General features: G+C 32.9%; 1 protein-coding gene across 4 annotated transcripts in view; it reads right to left on the bottom strand.

The window, feature by feature from the left end:
- JAM2 (junctional adhesion molecule 2) overlaps nucleotides 1-21,099 on the bottom strand; it is an 86,432-nt gene that overhangs the window by 46,569 nt on the left and 18,764 nt on the right. For all 4 annotated transcript variants that reach the window (XR_012487999.1, XM_074300576.1, XM_074300574.1 and 1 more), the window contains exon 2: nucleotides 19,066-19,131. Coding sequence is in view for 3 of the 4 variants with exons in the window: in XM_074300576.1 (XP_074156677.1) it covers nucleotides 19,066-19,131 (66 nt within the window). In the remaining variant the exon portion in view is untranslated. The remainder of the gene's footprint in view (nucleotides 1-19,065; nucleotides 19,132-21,099) is intronic.

Raw genomic sequence — 21,099 nt, 5'->3', positions numbered from 1 at the left:
TGATAATAAACTAGATTAGAAAATAGAATCCAAAAATATTTTGTTTACAAGAAATAAACCAAACAGAATGATTCTCACAGAATTAAAATGAGAAGATTGTAGATAATTTATTATGCTTCAATTAAAATTAAAAAGGCATGGATAGCGTTTAATGGAAAAATAAAAAGCAAAAATAACCCTAGTTAAAAAAGACAATCCGGGAAACTATATTTTGCTGAAAAATATCATGGACAATTAGTTAAGACCAATACTGAACACGTATGCCTTAAATGGCATGGCACCTAAATTTTTAATGAAATGTTAAATGAGTTAAGGGAAGAAATAGATAAATCAATAAACAAGAAAGAAGTTAAAGGTATTAATAGATTTTTAGGAATGGTAGACATGTTACAATAGAAAACTAAAAGGAAATAAGAAGGAGAATACCTATTTCTCAGCATTGCATTTTACAAAAATTGCCCATGGGCTTAACATTCTCACAAACAAATGCAGAAAAGCATATATAGTAGATGCAACTTTTATAGACCATAATGGAATAAAAATTTAATTGCCCTTGAAGCAAAAATTAAAAATTTGTTGGACACTGAATAACTTATCCTAAACAATGTGTAGATCAAAGAACAATTTATAGAAACAGTAATTTCATGAAAGATAATAGTAATAATTAGATAACATAATAAAATTTATGGGATGCACCAATGCAGTTATTAGAGGAAAATATATTTCTAAAGTTTTTTTTTAATCAAAAAAAGAAAGAAAGAAAGAAAGAAAGGAAGGAAGGAAGGAAGGAAGAAAGAAAGAAAGAGTATTAGGCATGAAAAAAAAAAAACCCTAGAAAAATAGTTGACCATTCCCCCTCACTAAAAACCAAAACAGAAATCCTGAACATCAAAACTGAGATTAACCAAATTGAAAATTTAAAAATCATTGAAATAATAAGACCAGGAGTTGGTTTTTCTGAAAAACCAATAAAATAGATAAGATATTACTTAATTTGATTAAGGAAAAGAAAGGAAAAAAATTATCAGTATATGAAAAAGAGGAATTCACAATCAATGAAAAGAAATAAAAGCAACGATTAGAACCTATATCTTCCAACTACATGCCAATAAAATTGTAAATCTAAATGAAATAATAAATATTTATAAAAATATAAATTGCTCAAGTTAACAGAAAAGCTAGAAAAAATAAAGACAATTCATCTAGAAAAAGCACAAAGTCAAGAATATCAAGGGAATCAATGAAAACTATGGGAAAGAAGGGGATTTAGCAGAAGTGGTTTATGCATATAGAGTGACATCATGAGCAAATTAGAGAAACATGGAAGAAATTACCTTTAAGAACTATGGATAGAGGAGAGATCATGACCAAACAAGAGATAACCTCCCATAGAAGATAAAATGGATAATTTTGATTTGATAAAATTAAAAAAGGTTTTGCATAAAATAAACCAGTGCAGTTAAAATTAGAAAAGAAGCAGGAAACTGGTGGTGGGGTCATTGCATCGTTTCTCTGATAAAGGTCTCATTTTTAAAATAAATGGGGAACTGAGCCAAATTGTACTGTACAAATTGCTCTCCTAGTTTTTAGTTCATTTTACATCAGTTCCATTTCCACCTCCCCAGTTTTCTCTGAAACCATACCCTTTATTATTTCTTACAGCACAATAGTACTCCATTGAATTTTCATAACACAATCTGTTCAGACATTGCCCAATTTATGTAGCCTGTACAGATTTCCATTCTTTGTCTCCTCAATAAAAACAATACATTTCTAAATTGTAAAATATCATGTTCCATGTTTTCTGCTCCTTTAAGGTGTTGGCTCCTCCTGACTGTGACTTCTTGGTTCTTTCTTTTTTTCTTTCTTTTTTTTTTTTTTTTTTTTTTTTTTTTTTTTTGCCTTCTTATAGTATCTTATCTGACTTAAAAGCTAAGGATTTTGAGTATTAATATTCCTGGAAATTGACTGATGAATTCTGTCCATTTATGCTTTATCCTCTGTTTCTATAAGGTCTGAGCAGTTTTCTTTTAAGATTTCTTGAAATATAATATCTAATCTCTTTTTTGGGGGATGGTGCACATGACTTTCATGGACTCTTATAATTCTTACATATTTCTCTTTGATCTGTTTTTTGTCATGCCTTTCCTCTAAGTTTTCAGTGTTTTGAATTTGTTTCAATAGTTTTCATTGCTTCATGGGATTATTTGGCTTTTATTATTATTATATTATGGCTTTTCTTTGGTTCATTCTTACTTGAGCAAGTTATACTTTTTGTGCCAAGCTTGTGCTAATTCCCTTTCTATTTTTTTCTCTCATAGCTCTCATTTCCTCTAGTACTCACATTTCACTTATGAAAACATTTTAACTTAAAAACCAAACCAAACCATCTTGCTACAGTTCTTCTAAGCATTTGCGTATTCAAATTGAAATTTTGTCCAAGTTTTTTTTCCCTGAAGCCTTGCTTGTAGATTTTTTGGAGTCAATCTCTTCTGAGTTGTGTCTTGATCTTTATGGGTTTTTCTTTGCTCATTTTTCCAGCTTAATTCCTAACTTTGACTTGATGTTTTGTCTCAGTCCTATGGTGCTTCTGAGTTCAAGAAGCTCTGGGCTGTGTACCTGGACTGCTTTTTTGGGGTATTGAATATTGTGTTATTCTAGGACCTCAGGGATAGGCTGGGGAGTCTTCCAAAGTGGTCTGATCTATGGCAAAATCTGATTGCAGCTACCTTGATCTGAACTCTGCAAGTCCTAGACCTACGTTTGGATCTGAGCCATTGGAGCTTCACTCAGCCCCAAACAGTCAGCTGGAGAGCTCTGAAGGTTTAGAGTAAAAGCACTGAGACTTCCTTTTTTTGGTTGGAATTCTTGCTCTGATTATTCATCCACAAGATTCACAGTAGGCTAGTTTGCTCTGCTTGGTGTGGTCTGAGTGAGATCACTATTGCTTGCTTCTGAACTTCCTCCTTCACCTGTACATAGTTAGGACTAAAATCACTCATTACCTCAGAACATGGTCTCTGAATGCAGGTACCTTCCTCAGTCCATTCTGGATCTATGACCTTGGGCTAGGTATTAGATGGCAGTGCTATCATTTGGTACCTGTTCCTGTATCCTGCACAAGGTACTCTGAGTTAGGGACCTCCTCTTCCCCTGAAGTCATTCCCTGTGTCCTGCAGTACTTGTCCTTGTATGCTCCTGGCACTTACTCCTATTTGCCTCAGTCTCTTCATCTGTAACATGAGCTTTAGAAGGAAATGGTAAACCATTCCAATATCTTTGCCCACCTCAAGTAGAATCATGATGAAACATGAAAACAATTGAACAACAAAAACATCTGTAGAAATTAGTTGACTTTGTTTCTAATTCTTTCCACTGTCCCATACTACCTCTCAATAAGTCTTTTTTTTTAAAGACAATACATTTTTGTTGCATTGCATTTTAAGTTTATCATAATATACTTCATATCAATGCCATTGCCTCCAGATGTAATTTGAAATATTTTTTCTTTTTATTTTTCTTGCTTTTTTTCTCCCTCCAATATGGCAATTGTAAAGTATGTTTTGTATGGCTTCAAATGTATAATGGATATTATGGGTATCATATTTCTTTCCCTCTCAATAAGTGGGGGAAGGTGTAGAGAGAAAGAGAAATTAAATCTGAAAATAAAATTTTATAAAAGAACATACTTCATATAGAAGACAATTGGAAGGATAGGAAAGGGAGAGGCAAAGATAAAGAAAGGAAGAGAAATTAGAAAAAAAATCTAATTAAGAGATGTTATTCTTTACAAATATGAACACTACAAAAATAAATCCTGTTACAATGGCTTTACAACTACATTCCAAAGATTAATGTGAGCTAGGGGATTTATCTAAGGAAATTTGGGAGTTCCGTACTATTCAATAAGAAGAGTGGGTGGTGTCTTCCTGAACACTGGATTTCAGCTAAATTTCCTTCCAACAATTAAACACATACCCACACCTCAAGTAATTTGTGACTTCTGACTTTTCATCTTTTGTTATGTGATCTTAAATTTAATGCTAAAATAATAGTATTATGTGATCTACCCCTTTTCAATTTGTTCTAAATTAATTTTTAATGAAAACATCATGTGAACAAAATCAATTAAATATATCTTAAGACTATATTTAAATACATACATTTCAACATGCATTTTTCATAGCATTTTCTATTTATTCATTTGTATATTTTTCCTTTTATATGTAGTCAATATATTCTCTTTGTCTAATTCTGCTTTCTTTTCACAGTACCCTTTCATATAAGTTAGTCATGACACTTTATTTTACTTATAATTATTAATCTTAATTGAATGAAAGAGTTCTTTCATACTAACATACAATACACTATATATTCCAATAGGTGGGGAGTCTCAGTTGTTTCAAATTTTTACAATGATTTAATATTAATGATAATTATAATAATAACACTAGTAACTATGTGTAGAAACTATGATCAGCTCTTTGAAATATCTCATATGAGCCTCACAATAACCCTGGGAAGTAGGCATTATTATTAACCCCAATTTACAAAGAAAGAAACTGAGGCATATAGAGGTGACTTTTTATGAAAATCAGGTAGCTAGTAAGTATCTGAAGCTAAATTTGAATCAGATCTTAGAAGGTTCTAAATATCTGTGAACATACAGCATCATACCTTCCCCTTTTTGATTAAATTCGACCAAATAGAATATTAAATAAAAAAATACAATTTTTATAACTTTAACAATTTATTTCTAGATTGCTCACTCAAAACCCTTCATTTTCCAAGTCAACTGATAAAGCTTGAGTATATCTATATCTATATCTATATTTTTTCATTAAATAAAAGCAATTAATTAATTAAACAAAAGTAATGTTTATTGGAATGTTTGTACTATAAAAATAGGCTTACTCAGAAGTGCTTTTTAGTTCTAGGGATGAGACCAGCTATACCTGATCCACTATGACCAACAAGAATCCAAGCAATTAACATTTTTTGTGCTGATTCTTGGGGAACAGAACTCTTAATTGGAAACAATCTGTTGACTTGGAAGGTTTTTTCATATCTATGTGAAGGAGTGAATGAGGAATAGGGAGAAAAGGTTTTGGTTTTAAGAATCATTCTTCAGGGAATTCTCTCTTGACTTCCTTTTTTTTTTTTTTTTTTTTTGAGCCTGTTGTAGGGTAGGACTTCAGTTTTAAAATTCTTGAATGCCAATTCTTATAACTCTTCAAATTACTTAATGTTTAAGAGGAAAGAAGTCTGGACCTCCTTGTCTACCTTTTTTTGATGTCCACTACATGAAGGGTAAAGCTGCTTGAACTTGATGGCATTGTCAATGACTGTGTAGCTGAAGAAGTCTGTGAATATGGGTGCCAAAAAGATCTCCCAGAGTGTGTGTAGTGAGTTAGCAGCTTGTAGAATAACTCCTTGTGGAAATAGACTGGAGTATGGATCTATAATGTATCTTATTCTGTCTACTCTCCTCCAGTGGGGCAGAATAGGTATAATACTAGACACTACAATACCATAGTCAAGTCTTCCTGGGGCACTTAACCTTTCTGAAAGTTCTTCAAGAATTCAACATTCTGACCCTGGGCACCCTCAACACCAGTTCAGGTTATTCTGCTTTGACAGTTTCAATCACTGATCTTTCTTTTCCTTTTTTGACTTCCACCTAAACATGTCTTTCCCTGAAGGGGCAGGCTCAAAGTTATGAGCTGTGCTCAAGGATATTGTGAGATTCAAATGAGACAATGGATAAAAAGTATTTCATGAACTTTTAAAAGTACTATGTAATTGTTAATTACTATTATGTATTGTTTCTATTATTATTAAACTAAATTTACCAAGGAATCCAAGCTTATGAGTACTTCATTTCTTGAACTCTCTACTATATTCTTACTGAGCTCAAGCAATATTTATAGAGAAATACAGAAGTATGTTGGGAAATTGTTAAAAACTGGGTTTTCAGGGGAAAAACACATATGCATATATGCTTTCCAACATTAATCATGTTATAGGGGAAAAGGAACAAGAAAAACATATAAAGTGAAAAAATATTCCTTTAATTTTCTCTCAAAGTTGGACAGTTCTTTCTCCAGAGGTAGAGAGCATTTTTCATCATAAATCCTTAGGAATTGTTTGAATCATAGTATTGATCAGAGAGGTGAGTTTTTCATATTTAATACTTGTTAAAATATTGCTGTTATTGTATACAATAGTCTTCTAGTTTAGCTCATTTCATTTTGTAGCTATTTATATGCCTTTGCAGGTTGTTGTTTTTTTAACCTATTCTCTTTGTCATTTCTTATAACACAATATTATTCCATCACAATCATCTACCACAACTTGTTCAGTCATTGCTCAACTGATGGGCATCCCCTCAATTTCCAATACCTTGTCACAAGAAAAAGAGCTGTCATAAATATTTTTGTACATACATGTCCTTTTCTTTTTAATTTGATCTCTTTGGAATACAGGCCGACTAGTAGTATTTCTGGGGTCAACTTGTAACATGGCTAATGTGGAAAACATGTGTTTTGTAGACTTTAAGGTATAGTTCCAAATTGTTCTCCAGAATAGTTGTACCAGGTCACAATTCTACCAACAGTGTTTTAGGATCCCAAATTTCCCATATCCCTTCTAACATTTGTCATTTTCCTTTTCTGTCTTCTCAGTCAATCTGATAAATGTGATATCAGAATTGTTTTAATTTTCATTTCTCTTGTTATTAGTGATCAAGAGAATTTTTTCACATGAGTATTGATAGTTTTGATTTCTTCTTTTGAAAACTGTTCATATCACTTGATCAATTGGAGATGAGTACACACATAGACACACACAGACACAGACACAGACACAAACACACACATATTTACACAAACATCCCTTTAAGGTTAATCTTCATTATTTTTACTTTTAAAGTTGACAATCAATATAAATCATACAAATTCATTTATAGCAATTATGATTTCTGAGTTATAAATAGTCATACTAAAAATCAACAATTAGCCAAATCTTTCAAACTCCTCGGTTTTCAAAATTGGTTGAGCTTGGAGAATATCCATCTCAAATAGCTGTTTTTCCACAGTTTTGAGTTTTATTTTTTATGTCAGGTGAGGGTAGATTTATCTAAAAGTTGTTTTTAATTTTTATTTCTTTCATTTCTTAGAATGTCTAAGTGAAGGTAGCCAAGGACTTGTTCACTCAATTAGTGACAAGTGGGAAATCATTAAGGGACTGAGGGCCAATTTCCCTTTCCTCCTGGTTATATGATTTAAATTAGAACTGTTTTTTGTTTGTCCTTTTCAGTTTTAGGCATAGGAAATGGAATACTCAATCCAAAAAACATGTTAAACTCAGTAGGTTCAAAACAGAATTCATTCTTTTCTCCTATACCCTTTACTCTCCTGAATTCCCTATTAATCAGAGAATAATACCATCCTCCCAGTCTCTCAAGTTTGAAACCTAGGAATAATCCTGGACTTCTCATTATCTCCTCCCCCTCCTTATCCAATCAATTTCACGGTTTCAACATCTCTTAAATAGGTACCCTTCTCTTATATTGCCATCATTGTAATATAAGCCCTGATCACTTCACGCCTGGTAATCCAAAATTCTGGTAGTGCAATACCCTGCTGATGGACCTGCTTTCCTTAACTCTCTCCCCATTCCAGTACATCATTTATTCATCTACTAACATGATTCTCCTAAAGTGTAAGTCTGATCATATCATCCCCTTACTTAATAAATCCAATGGCTTCCTTCTACCTCCAAGAACAAATACAAAATGTTCTATTTGGCATCACAGCCCTTTATAACCTAGACCCCTTCTATCTTCTTAATGTTCTTCCACTTTATTCCCCACTACTTACTCTTTAATTCAGTGACACCGGCTTTTTTGCTGTTTAGTGAACAAAACACTCATCTCCTGACTTTGGGCATATTCTCTAGCTGCCCTCCCCATACCTCCTCTCCAATTACTGACCTCAATGACTTTCTTTAAGTTACAATTAAAATCTCATATTCAGCAGAAAGCATTTCATAGTCCCTCTTAATTCTAGTGCTTTTCCTCTATTACTTATTTCTTATGTATCCTGTATATAGCTTGCTTTGTATATATGTGTGTGTTGTACCTTCCCCCCCCACCCCTGCCACACACACTGTAAATATTTTGTGTAAATCAGTCTTTTATCCCCAAGCATAATGCTTGCCACAGAGCAGGTACTTAATAAATGTTATTTTAAAAAAATAAAAAATATTAAAAAAAAGCTTATTTGGTGGACTAGGATAGCCTTTATCTTTCAGCAGCATCCAGGGGTAGAGGACTTGTTCCCTCACTGAATGATAGAAGGCTTGTAAGCCACTAAGAGACTGCAGGCTAATTTTCTCCTTCTCTAGTCATGTGCTTTAGAAATAGACTTGGGGTTGTTTATTGCTTTTAGTTTTAGGCATGGAGAGTGGAGTGTTCAACCCTGAAGCTTGAACTGTGGGGATCTTGGGGTTCAGAACTCCAGGCCAGATGTCACAACCAGCTGAACAGGAAGGCTCTGAGAAGTCAAGGTCCCAGGTTAGTTCAGGAAATAGGGGGAGGCCTTTGCATTTGGAACTGAGCTTAAACTGTGACAGTAATCCCTTTTCTTTATCAAGAAAGGAGGCACTTAAGGGGTATTACAGCCCTGAAGTATGAGCTAGAAAATATTTATATGTTTGTTCTACCTATTTCTTTATAAGAATTTTTACGAATATTCCTTTGTGAAAGTTAATCTGGCTTTAAGTGATTGAATGGAATTGGAGGTAACCCTAAAATTCAGAGGGGGAATAGAAATGGTGTGGGATTAAGTCACTATCAAAAACAAGAGATCCTTTTGCAACATCCTCAGGGTACTTGAGAACACTGGAGAAGGGGTGAAATGTATTGTAACTGGCATTAAGGCAGTAGTGGCTAAAGAATGCTTTCTACAGCAAGATTATTCCATGTATCTTCAGCTGCCAACAATGCATAATATGTTAGCTTTAAGTTTCTCTGACCCCAAATAATTTTCAGGTTAATTATCTGTAAATATTAAGTTTTGACGAATTATCTTCCTAATTACAGTATCATGCCAAATGACGTCCAATTAAGCCAATAACTTTTAGATGAGACACTCCAATTGTTAACTTCTACTATCTATTCCACAAATACAAGTCACAATACATTACTGTTATTAGAAAAATTCAAACACTGATTATGTGTTAGTTGCACCATTATTATCTGTAAGGAAGACAAATGCTCTAATACTGCAATGGATTTGTGGCCTTGTTGATGTGTTACTTTCTCCAATAAAACAGATTACAATACATCTGTACTTTCCTATCCAGTGCAAGTCTTGCTTATAATCTTCCATAAATTCATCATAGAGGATCAGGCAATGAATTGTTTTTTTCTGACACCTGCTACATGAACAATGCATCATCTTCTCTGATGATTCCTCAAATATTCTTAACATCACCCCCCCATCTTCTCCTCCTTTGACTATAGAGAAGAAATAGCTCTTCTTACTAAACCTATCCTGTTTCCTTGCATCATTGATCCTGTCTTCTCTCATATCCCATAGGAACTTACCTGTAATATGATCCTACTTTTTTCTCTAATTTTCAATCTCTCATTATCCACTTACTCCTTCTTACTTGCCTGTAAATACATCCAAATATCATCTTGCTCCCAATCACTAATAATTAGATGAATTAGAATTAAAGCATTTCTAAGTTTCTATCTCATGACAAAGATGACAAAAAAGAAAAAAGAAAAATGGTATATGCTGAAGGGGCTAAGGAAAACAAGTGCAATGATGCATTGTCAAAGGAGCTGTGGAATGGTATAGCCATTCTGGAAAACAATTTGAAACTGTGGTGTACACCTATTGACCAAAAATACCAATACTAGGCTTATTCCTCAGAGCAATCAAAGAAAAAGGAAAAGTTCCCATGTATGCAAAAATATTTAAAGCAGTTCTTTTTGTAATGACAAGGAATTAGAAAGTAACAGACTACTTATTAATTGGGAAATGCCTATACAAATAATGGTTTGTGTATTAAATGGAATGTTAATATAATGCTTCTAAGAAATGACAAAATTATTTAAGAGAAACCTGGAAAAACTTGTATGAATTGATTGCAGAATGAAATGAACAGAACCAAGATTTTGTACAATTTATACAACATCAAAGGAAAAGCAAGTTTGAAAGACTTCAGCATTTTGAACAATGCAGTGAATAACTATGATTCCAGAGTATGGTGAGAAGATATGCTTCCCATCTCCCGAAAGAGAAGTGAACTCAAGATGCAAAATAAGACATAGATTTTTTAGACATGGCCTATGAGGACATTTGTTTTGTTTGTCATGTTTCTTTGTTACAAGGGTTTTGTTTTTATTTTATACATTTGATCATGTTGTACCATATCCTCCAAGATCAAATATAAAATTTTTTGTTTGACTTTAAAAGTCATTACATTCTTTCCAGTTTTAAAAATATCTTTCTCCTCCCTTCCATATTCTACCCCTTTACACTAAGTTCCCTATTGTTGTTTCATCTCTACCTTCTGGTTTTTTTTTTTTTTTTTGGCTTCTTTCAGGGGTGTTATAATTCCATTTAATCCCCTTTAATGCCATTGTCTTCCCTATTTTGATTATGTTTGTCCTGCATATATTTTGTTTGTATACAGTTATTTATATGCTGTTTCCCATTAGATTGAGAACTCTGTGAGAGTAGGGACTTTTTTTGCCTTTCTTTTTTATGTCCTAAGCACAATGCCTAGGACATAGTAGTACTTAATAACTGCTTATTCGCTCAATTTTCAATTTGGATAGATAAGTGGAAGTGTTAGCGAAGTCCTTTTAAAAATCAAAAGAAGAGAATTGAAAAACGTCCAGAAAGAATTATAGACAAGGGCAGCTTTAAACATTAAACATTACATATTAAATTGGTTATATACTTAAAAAGAAAAGCAAGATCTATGTAACAGACAACTGTAGTTTCACAATCCTTTTGTTCTATCCTACTTCATATGTGGAAATGCTCATTTTACTTGGTGCTTGTTATATATAGAATTCTTTCTTCTTCTTCTTCTTCTTCTTCTTGTTCTTCTTCTTCTTCTTCTTCTTCTTCTTCTTCTTCTTCTTCTTCTTCTTCTTCTTTTCTTCTTCTTTTCTTGTTCTTGTTCTTGTTCTTGTTCTTCTTGTTCTTGTTCTTGTTCTTCTTCTTCTTCTTCTTCTTCTTCTTCTTCTTCTTCTTTTCTTCTTTTCTTCTTCTTGTTCTTGTTCTTGTTCTTGTTCTTGTTCTTGTTCTTCTTGTTCTTGTTCTTGTTCTTCTTCTTCTTCTTGTTCTTGTTCTTGTTCTTCTTCTTCTTTCTTCTTCTTCTTCATCCTTCTTCTTCTTTTCTTCACTGCCCCCAGGTTTTTTTTTCTGATTTTTCTGACTGGGTTTAATTTTAAAGATTTCTATGTATAGGGAGCAGCTAGGTGATGCAGTGAATAGAGCACCAGCCTTGAAGCCAGGAGGACCTGAGTTCAAATCTGGCCTCAGTGACATTTAACAATACTTCCTAGCTGTGTGACCCTGGGCAAGTCACTTCACCCCAAATGTCTCAGCAAAAAAAAAAAAAAAAAAAAACAAAAAAAAACAGAGAGAGAGAGAGAGAGAGAGAGAGAAGAATTGAGGTAATAATAATAATAATAATAATAATTCCCAGATACTATTTATAGCAGTACCTTTTGTGCCAGCTACAAACTGAAAACAGATTAGATACCAATCAATTGGGGAATGGCTAAATAAACTCTGTTACGTGTAGATACAGTGTAACTACAAAATAGAAAAAAGACAATAATAATAATAAAAATGAGACACAATTATAAAGATCAAGTAGGACTCAATGAAGAAACATGAATAGACATACAACCTATCTTTTTGTGGAAGTAGGAGATCCCCAAATGTTACATAGTATACTTTTTTCATACTTTTTCAATATATCAATCAAGTGTGCTAACTTTTTTTCCCTTCTTTAAAAAATACTATTTTTCACATAGGATATCTGAGATATTATGATGATATAAGAAACAGAAAATATCAATTAAAAACTCATTTATAAAGATAAAATTTTGCTGAAGAAAAGTAAAATCACTAGTCATAAGACCTGCTGAAAAAATTTGGAATATACAAGATCAAAGATTCTTCTTACCATAATATATACTGATCTCACACTCAACTTTAGCTGCCAACCTCATTTCTATTCTAATTTCTTCTAAACTCATCCTGTCACCTCTGCCAAATAAAGAATTTCTGTTTCCTGTTATGGTTGCTTTGTTCTAAAAAAACCAAACACACTCAACAAAACTGCTCCTTCTATGTGATGAGTTTCTCTCAGACACATATATTATAGATATATTTTATATAACTCTCTCAAATATTTCAAATGCCTTCCTGAATAAATAGAATATAATGATGGTTGCAACAAATTACAGCAGTGGAATAAAAGAATTATTTTGTTCATATAAAAGGCAAACATGTTCCAAGCTGTTTCTCTCAGAGGACTGATTTCCTTTCCAAGAAACATTATTCATTTGCATCCAGGAATGGCAACTCTTGCCTGTGTCATTATGGAAAATACAGAATCACAGGATTTTTGAGATGAGAGTTTAACACCATCCTGTCCAAACCATATCCCCAAAAGAACTTCCAACAAGACTTTTGTTTGAAGACCTCTAGTAAAGGCAAACTATCTTTGAAGCAGTCCATTACACTTTTGGATAGGTCACATTGCTAGAAAATTTCCCCTTAGATTAAGCACCCCAAATTAGCCTCTTTATAACTGCTGCCTTGTTCCTGGTTTCTTGTCTGGGGCCTAGCAGAACAAGTCTAATTTTTCTTCTCCATGACAGCCCTTCAAAAATTTGAAGGCAGATATTATATCTTCCATGAATCTTCTTTTCCTAGGTCATATATCCTAAATTTTTTCAATTCTTCCTTATATTACATGGGTCCTTCACCATCCTGGTTGCTCTTTATTCTGGGTACTTGAAGCCCAGTTATTAATATTAATCTTGAACAGTGGCACCTAAAACTTAATACAATAATTGTGGACTAAAAAGCATAGAATACAAAGGAACTATCACTTTTTTTTATTCCTGATTATTTATACAGATATTAATATAACCTAAGAATATTGTAAACCTAGATTTTATTTGATTCATATTTAGCTTGCAGTCTACTAAACTCCAAAGAAACATGTCTCTTTCAACCTGAATCTTTTTTTTTTTTCAATCAACAAAAAATCCACCTTCTCTCACTCTTATGCCTTTTTTTTTTTTTTTTTTTTAAACAACTGAAGAAGACTTGTCCTGATATTGGTGTATTGAGTACTGTATCATTCCAGAATCTCAGGAAAAATTCAGAGTAGGGATCTGTAAACTTTTACTACTACTAAATCAGATTGATACAGGATAATCAGGATAACTCTGTTTGCTGGCCTTACTTGGCTCTCCAATTCCTGAACTGGATTTGGGAGTATACAACAGACAGTTGGCTTGCCTCCTATGGAGTTTGAGTAGATTATTGCTGGACTTAGTCCTTAAGAGGCAGCTGGAACGTTGTGCTTAATTCAGAATGACAAAACTGTATGTTTCTCTAGTATTCTTGCCCTGATTATTTTTCTGTATACTTTTTGCAGTCACAAGGGAGCAGGGGCCTTGGCCATAGTGCCAAAGCAGAAAATAGCACTAGCATGTACCTGCAAAGTACTAGGGACCCTTCTTTGGTAAGAATCAGAGCACAGATGGGGAGAACACAGGCTACACCTCTTCTAGGATTATAATACCTTGGAAGCATCAAAAACTTGCAGACCCCAAAATTAGCTCTGAAAACAGCATAAAAAATTTTGAAACTTGGGACAAAGCTACCTCACTCCCAGCTGAACAGAATCCAACTTTGATATAAAGTTCAAAGGCAAGAAATAGGCTAGGAAAATAAGTTAGCAACAATAACAAAAAAGAATTTGACCAAAAAACTACTAGTGAGGCAGGGAAGACCAAGACATAAACTTAGAAGAAGGCAACAATGTGAAAACATCTGCAACCAAAACTCCAAAGAAAAATCTAATAGAGCTCAAGGTCAGCATGAATTCCTGGAAGAGTTAAAGAAAAAAAATGAATAGTAGAAAAAAGTTGAGGAAAAGAAATGAGTATGATGCAAGAAAAATAATGAAAAAAAAATTTAAGAGCTTGATAAAAGATGCACAAAAAAATACTGAAAAAAATCTCCTTAAAAAAAGAGAATTAGTCTGATTCATTGAATTCATTCAAATTCATTGAAGAAAAGAACTCTTTAAAAAACAAAATTGGCTAAACAGGAAAAGAGGAACAAAAGTTTACTTAAGAAAATAAAAATTTTAATAAGTAGAATTGGACAAGTAGAAGCTAATGACTTCAATGAAACAGAGTCAAAAGAATGAAAAAAATAGAAGAAAATGTGAAATGTATTACAGGAAAAAAACTGGTCTAGAAAATAGATCAAGGAGAGAGAATTTAAGAATTATTTGGTTACTTGATTTCTTTAATTAATTTGATTAAAGAAAGAACACAGATATCATACTTTAAAAAAACTAATTAATTAATTTAAAAATTATAGCTTTTTATTGACAAAACATGGGTATGGGTAATTTTTCAACACTGACCCTTGGAAAAATTTCTGTTCCAACTTTTCCCCTCCTTCCCTTCACCCCCTTCCCTAGATGGCAGGTAGTCCCATACATGTTAAATATGTTAAAGTATGACATCATACTTTTAAAATTAAAAAGGAAAACTGCTCCGTAAACTGCTCCAATATCTTAGATCCAGAAGGTAAAACAGAAAGTAAGAGAATCACCTATCACTAACACAAGGAGATTCCAGATTAAAAACTCCCAGGAATGTCACAGTCAAATCCCAGCTCAAAGAGAACATATTTTAAGCAGCCAGAAAGAAACAATTCAAATATCATGGAATCACAGTCAGAATCACACAAGATTTAGGAGCTTACATGTTAAAGGAGAAGAGGGTTTAGTATTTATTACAACCTGGAAGGCAAAGGAGCTATGACTGTAACCTAGAATTATCTATCCAATAAAAAATGAGTATAATCCCTTGGGATGGGGGTGAAATAGATATTTCATAAAATAGATGACTCTCAAGAATTCTTAATGAAAAGACTAGACCAGAATAGAAAATTTAACTTTCAAGCAGAATACGCAAGAGAAACATAAAAAGGCAAACATGAAAGAGTAATGAGGGATCTATTGGAATTAAACTGTTTATATTCCTATATGAAAAAAATGATACATGTAGCTATTAAGAACTTTTTATTATTATTAAAGAAGTAAAAAGGAGCTTTCAAAGGGGACATGAGTTGACTATGCTGAAAAGATCTCCAAAAAATATGAAGGGAGATAGAGATGCAATGGGAGAAGGGGGAAGGGAGAGTTAGAATGAGGAAACTTCTCACATAAAAGAGGCATGCAAGAAAGAACTTTTATGAAGGAGGGGGGAAATAGGAGGTAATGGTGGCAGGCAATGTTGAACTTCACTCTCATTGGAATTGGTTCAAAAATGGAAAACACACATACACACACACATACATTTAGTTATATATAGAAACATGAATTACAGGGGGGCTAGGGTGACAAAGGGGAAGGAAGATCTAAAGAGGGTGATTAGAACAAAATAGATTCCTGAGTAGAGACAAGATAAAAAGAGAGAGAAAAAGAAATAGAAGTGGGATAGAGGGAAATATAGTTAGTAATCATAACAATGAATGTGAATGGGATGAGCTCACCCACAAAATGGAAGCAGATAGCAGAATGAATTAGAAACCAGAATCCAACAATGTGGTGTTTACAAGAGACACACCTGTAACAAAAAGACACACACAGAATTAAAATAAAGGGTTAAAGCAGAATCTTATATGCTTCAGCTGAAGTAAAAAGGGCAAGGGAAGCAAATTATGATTTCTGGCAAAGCAAAAGCAAAGATGCTGTTTGGTCATTTTTCAGTTATATCTGACTCTTAGTGATCCCTTTCAGGCTTTTCTTTGCAAAGATACTGAAATGGTTTGCATTTCCTTCTCCAGCTCATTTTACAGATGAGGAACTTAAGTAAAAAGTGTTAAGGTACTTGCTAGGGATTACATAGCTGGTAAATGTCTTAGGCCAGATTCAAATTCACAAGGCTGAGTTTTCTTGATGCCACACCCAGAATTCTATCCATTATACCACCTACCTGCTCCTAAAAGCAAAAATAGACCTAAATTAAAGAGATCATCTGAGAAGTTACATTTTCCTAAAAGATACCATAGAAAATGAAGTAATTTCAAAAAATTTAAAAAGTTTCTCTTAGAAAGACTTCATTTCTCAAGTACCTACTGAATATAAAACTGAGTTAAATAAACAGAAATAAGTCATTTTCTAATGGTTAAAAGAGATCAGTGGCAGTTTTCAGATGAAATCAAAGCTATCTATAGTCATATGAAAAACTTCTCTGAGTCACTACTGATTAGATAAATGCAAATTAAAACATCTCTGAGGTATCATTTCATTCTTATCAGAAATAACAAATGCTGGAGATATTGGGAGAAGAATTGGTAAATTAGTGAACTACTAGTAAAATTGTGAATTGGTCCAATTATGGAGAACAATTTGGAAATATTTCCAAAGGGTTATAAAACTGTGCATATCACTTTGATCCAGCAATATCACTAGTAGGATGGTATTTCAAAAAGATCAAAGAAAAAGGGAAAGAAAGGGCAGTTAAATGGTGCAATGGATAGAACACAACAGCTCTAGAATCCAGAAAACCTAAGTTCAAATTTAATCTTAGACATTTATTAACTGTGTGACCCTCAGCAATTCATTTAACCCTAAATGCTACCTCCTATATACTCCTCCCCTGCAAAAAAAAAAAAAAAAAAGTACTCATACATACACACAAAATATTTATAGTAGGTCTTTTTGCAGTGGCAAAGAATTGGAAACTGCAGGGATGTCCATTAATTGGGTAATATCTCTCTCTCTCTCTCTCTCTCTCTCTCTCTCTCTCTCTCTCTCTCTCTCTCTCTCTCTCTCTCTCTCTTTCTCTCTTTTTTTCTGAGGCAATTGGGGTTAAGTGATTTGCCCAGAGTCACACAGCTAGGAAATGTTAAGTGTCCGAAGGCAAATTTGAATTCAGGTCCTCCTAACTTCAGGGCTGGTGCTCTATCCACTGTGCTACCTAGCTGTCTAAACAGTATAATCTCATTCAATATCCAATTATATGGAAATATTATAAATAGCCATTCTTTTGGAGTTTTCTGTGGCTACCTAACCTTTTACTTTTATATTGCCAATAAATTGAAATTTTTCACATGCTTACATGATATAAAAATAAGTTGCAGAAAAAATAATATGTTCAAAGTAATAAATTCAGAAGACTCATTAAAACTAAAACATATAGTCTCAGTTAATAAAATGAATTCTATTGAATTGAATGAGATATTTAAATATATTCAGAAGCTAAACATTTTTGATAATTGCCTTTTCTAATGAGGTTTTAAAAACTTGATGTATTTATCAGTTGTTTGAATTGCATTCTATTACTAACACTGGTAAGGAAAGAGACATGAAAACAGAGCATAAAACAAAACAAAAAAAAAAAACCACAGTTGACCAATATTTGAATTCTGTGAGATAAAAGATAAATAAATAGCAATAAGGAGCAACAAAGAATATGGCCAAAGGAAGAAGAGCAAGAAATTAAGAAAATATTGTACAATTTTTCTAAGTATCTTGATTATTTGCATTAAAAATAATTTGTAATGTAAAGTGGCTATAAAAGCAAAAAATAAATAAATCAATATAATTGAAGCTCTTGTTATCTTTCACTTAAAAAATACAACATTTGTTTAATCTTTTATACATAGATGGAAGTATAATTATTTGTTAAAAGATGATAAGGTGAAAAAAAAACCTTTAGATTAAAAGTTCAGTTATTGGAGCCAAAAATATAACAAGAGTACATGGAAGGAAAATAAACCATAATAAATGGCTTAAAACAGATCAGCAACCTATAACAATGGATACTCACACACCATAAAATATTTGCATCAAGCCCCTTAGTAAAATTACAAAGCAGGCATAGTCTTTCTTTTGGGTTCTCTTTCCCACTCCTAATCATCATTTTTGAGATTTTCAGTGTTTTCGTAATGGTCTCTGTAGTAAGTCTTCCATCTTTGGCAACACATCTAGATTCTTTTGAATTCCCCAAGCCTTACAAATTTATCTCTCAGCAATCAAAATCCATATTCATGATGATATAATCAAAGTCAGCTAAAGTTAGCTTATGTAGGTCTCAGTTTCATCATCTTTAAAAAGGAGTTCAACTAAATGATCCCTAAGATATTTCCCAGATTCAAGATTTTATGACTTGAAGTGTCTCATGTCTACTGAAATCACTTATCCTCAAAAATGGTTAATTAGATATTATTCTTATTATCACCAAACCCTATGACATTTTTCCCTCTTATGACTTTTAATATTTATATGAAAGTGTGTTGAATTTACAGAATATCAGACAGAAGCCATGGCTAGATCAAAGGTTTCCCTCAGCACTGTATGGTTGCCCTTTTCTTTAAGTCTTTTGAATGGTTTAAGCAAGATATCTATTGCTAAAAATGTTAATTGAACCAAATTAATTTATCATTTTTAGAAAGGTGAAATTTTATATCAAAGAAAAAACATTATCATGTCAATAAACTAGAGCTCACTAACAGCAGTTATCAGTTATACACAAAATCAGGATTTATAGGTCCTCTAACTTGAGTTACAATTGAATCTAAGGAAAAATCTTCATAAGCTTCCTTGAAGTCACTAATCATTCAATTTTGCATAGGCAGTAAAGACTTTTAAAAAACATCAAAAACTAGTTTAATTTTGGAAAGGAAAGCATGCCATATTAGCATTATTCTCATTTGATAATAAAAATTAACAATCTTTGTTGATGTTAATCAAAATATACTTTACCTTGAAACTCTATTGCTGTAACAACTTGATGGTTTCTTGGGGTAGAGAATCCATAAGCATTGTGATCTGAAAGGACAAACCAAATAGGATTCATTCAAAGTATATAAAAATTTCATTTCTTTTCCTGGAGATAGGCTTTTAGCCTAAATGATACCTTGATACATAAAACTTCTGGCAGAAATTAGGTCCTGGCTGAGCTTAAAATTCCCACCCAAAGACTGTACTGTTTTTATTAGCAAGAAGTAAATAAATTTAATCAGATCTAGATCTATGTGGGATTTTTTTGTATTTTAAGTAAACTATATTAATATTGTTTTTATATCAGCTACATTTTCTGGTGCATCCCTCCCTCCTAAAAGTTATCCCTTATAATGGAGGAAAAAAACATGCAAAAAACCCCCACAACAGTCCAGCAAACTAAGCAACATATTGATAGGTCTACTGTATTCCATGTCAACAATCTCTCCTCCTTCTTTACAAAGAACTGGGGTTAGGTATCTCCTCAGATGTCTTCTTAGGGGCCAAGCTTAGTCACTTAATTTGTATAGCATTTAGTTTTGTTTTGTCATTATTATTTTGTTAAATTTCAGTGTTAGTCAATATGTACACTTCTCTCTTCCCTCACTCCCCACCTTCCCACTTCTTTGATTTATTATTTTCAAGACTTCATTACATTCATGTTTAGCCATTCCATCACTGATGTGTTTCTACTTTATTTCTGGTTCTTTGGTAACACAAAAATAAGTATTTTATGTATGTGGGGCTTTTCTTTTATCACTGATCTTCCTGGGGGTATATACCTAGCAGATGAGTAGAGGAAAACTATATGCATTTTCTACTACTATTTTACATAGTTTTAGAAATGCTGGCAATATAATAAGAGAGAAAAAAACCCACAATATGTAAGCAAAGATTAGACAAAACCTCTATTTGCTGGTCCAAGTGGAAAAGTTGACATACTTCTTGCTTCCCACTGGAACTTCTAGGCTCTCTTACTCTCATCACTAAATAATCTTTCTTTCTCGAGATATCTAGTGAATAGATTACTGGCTCTAGAATTAATACAAGCTGAGTTCAAATCCAGCTTCAGAAATAATTAGCTGTATGGCAATGTACAAGTCATTGACCTATATATATTTCAGTTTCTGTAGAACTGAGAAAATAGAACAAATTTCACAGTTGTTTTGAGGATGAAATGAGATAATTGTAAATACTTAGCACAGTGCTTGGAACACAGTAGGTGCTAAATAAATACTTTCCCTTCTCACCTTCCTTTGGTCTTTATTAATTATTTAAATCTATATTTATTTCTAAATTAAAATTCTGATCACTATTATTTACCAACTTCAAGGACACTTTTCTTTTTTCAATAAATTTAGTGCTTAGCTCATAGTCTTTCCCTTCTTGTTTTCCTCCTGTTCTCACACTAGGAGACTGCAGTGTAATAAATAGTTCCTCCAACACCCTATACTCACAGATACTTAATTTATTCATTTTTCATGAGCTACTCCTCCACCCCACCTCAGCTATATATGGACATATTCATACTCTTGATCTTGCCATCACTAACAGGTATCCTACTCCATGTTCATAGACTCTAAAATCCCCTTATGTGGTAAAAAACAAAAACAAAAACAATAACAAAACTGTTATTATTCCACTTCTGCTTCTGCCTAGACTTCATTCTCATGATTTGCAATCACTTCATTAAGTTCTTTCCAAAGTAATTATCCCATAGGGATCTCTTTTTCCCTCCATCTTGACCCCAACTTTATGCTGTTTCTCTCTCAAGTTTCCTTGCCTTTTTATCCTATAGCTGATCTTGCCTTGCAAAGCCTCAGACTTGGACTATTCTCTCCATCTGCTACCTTTATTCCCACTCTTGTGCTGCTAAATAAAGATGGAGAAAATCATGCAAATTTTTGATATGTTTTTATTGTGTAATTTTATGTAAGCCCTCACTACAGCAAGGTAACTCTTTTAAACCTCACTCATCACAGCAGCTTTTCCAAACCTTTTAATTCCTCCTCATAC

This window comes from Sminthopsis crassicaudata, chromosome 3, assembly GCF_048593235.1.
Source record: "Sminthopsis crassicaudata isolate SCR6 chromosome 3, ASM4859323v1, whole genome shotgun sequence".
In the NCBI taxonomy this organism is placed as follows: Eukaryota; Metazoa; Chordata; class Mammalia; order Dasyuromorphia; family Dasyuridae; genus Sminthopsis; species Sminthopsis crassicaudata.
Note: the sequence above shows the minus strand (reverse complement) of the source record. Positions and strands in the feature narration are given on the sequence as shown.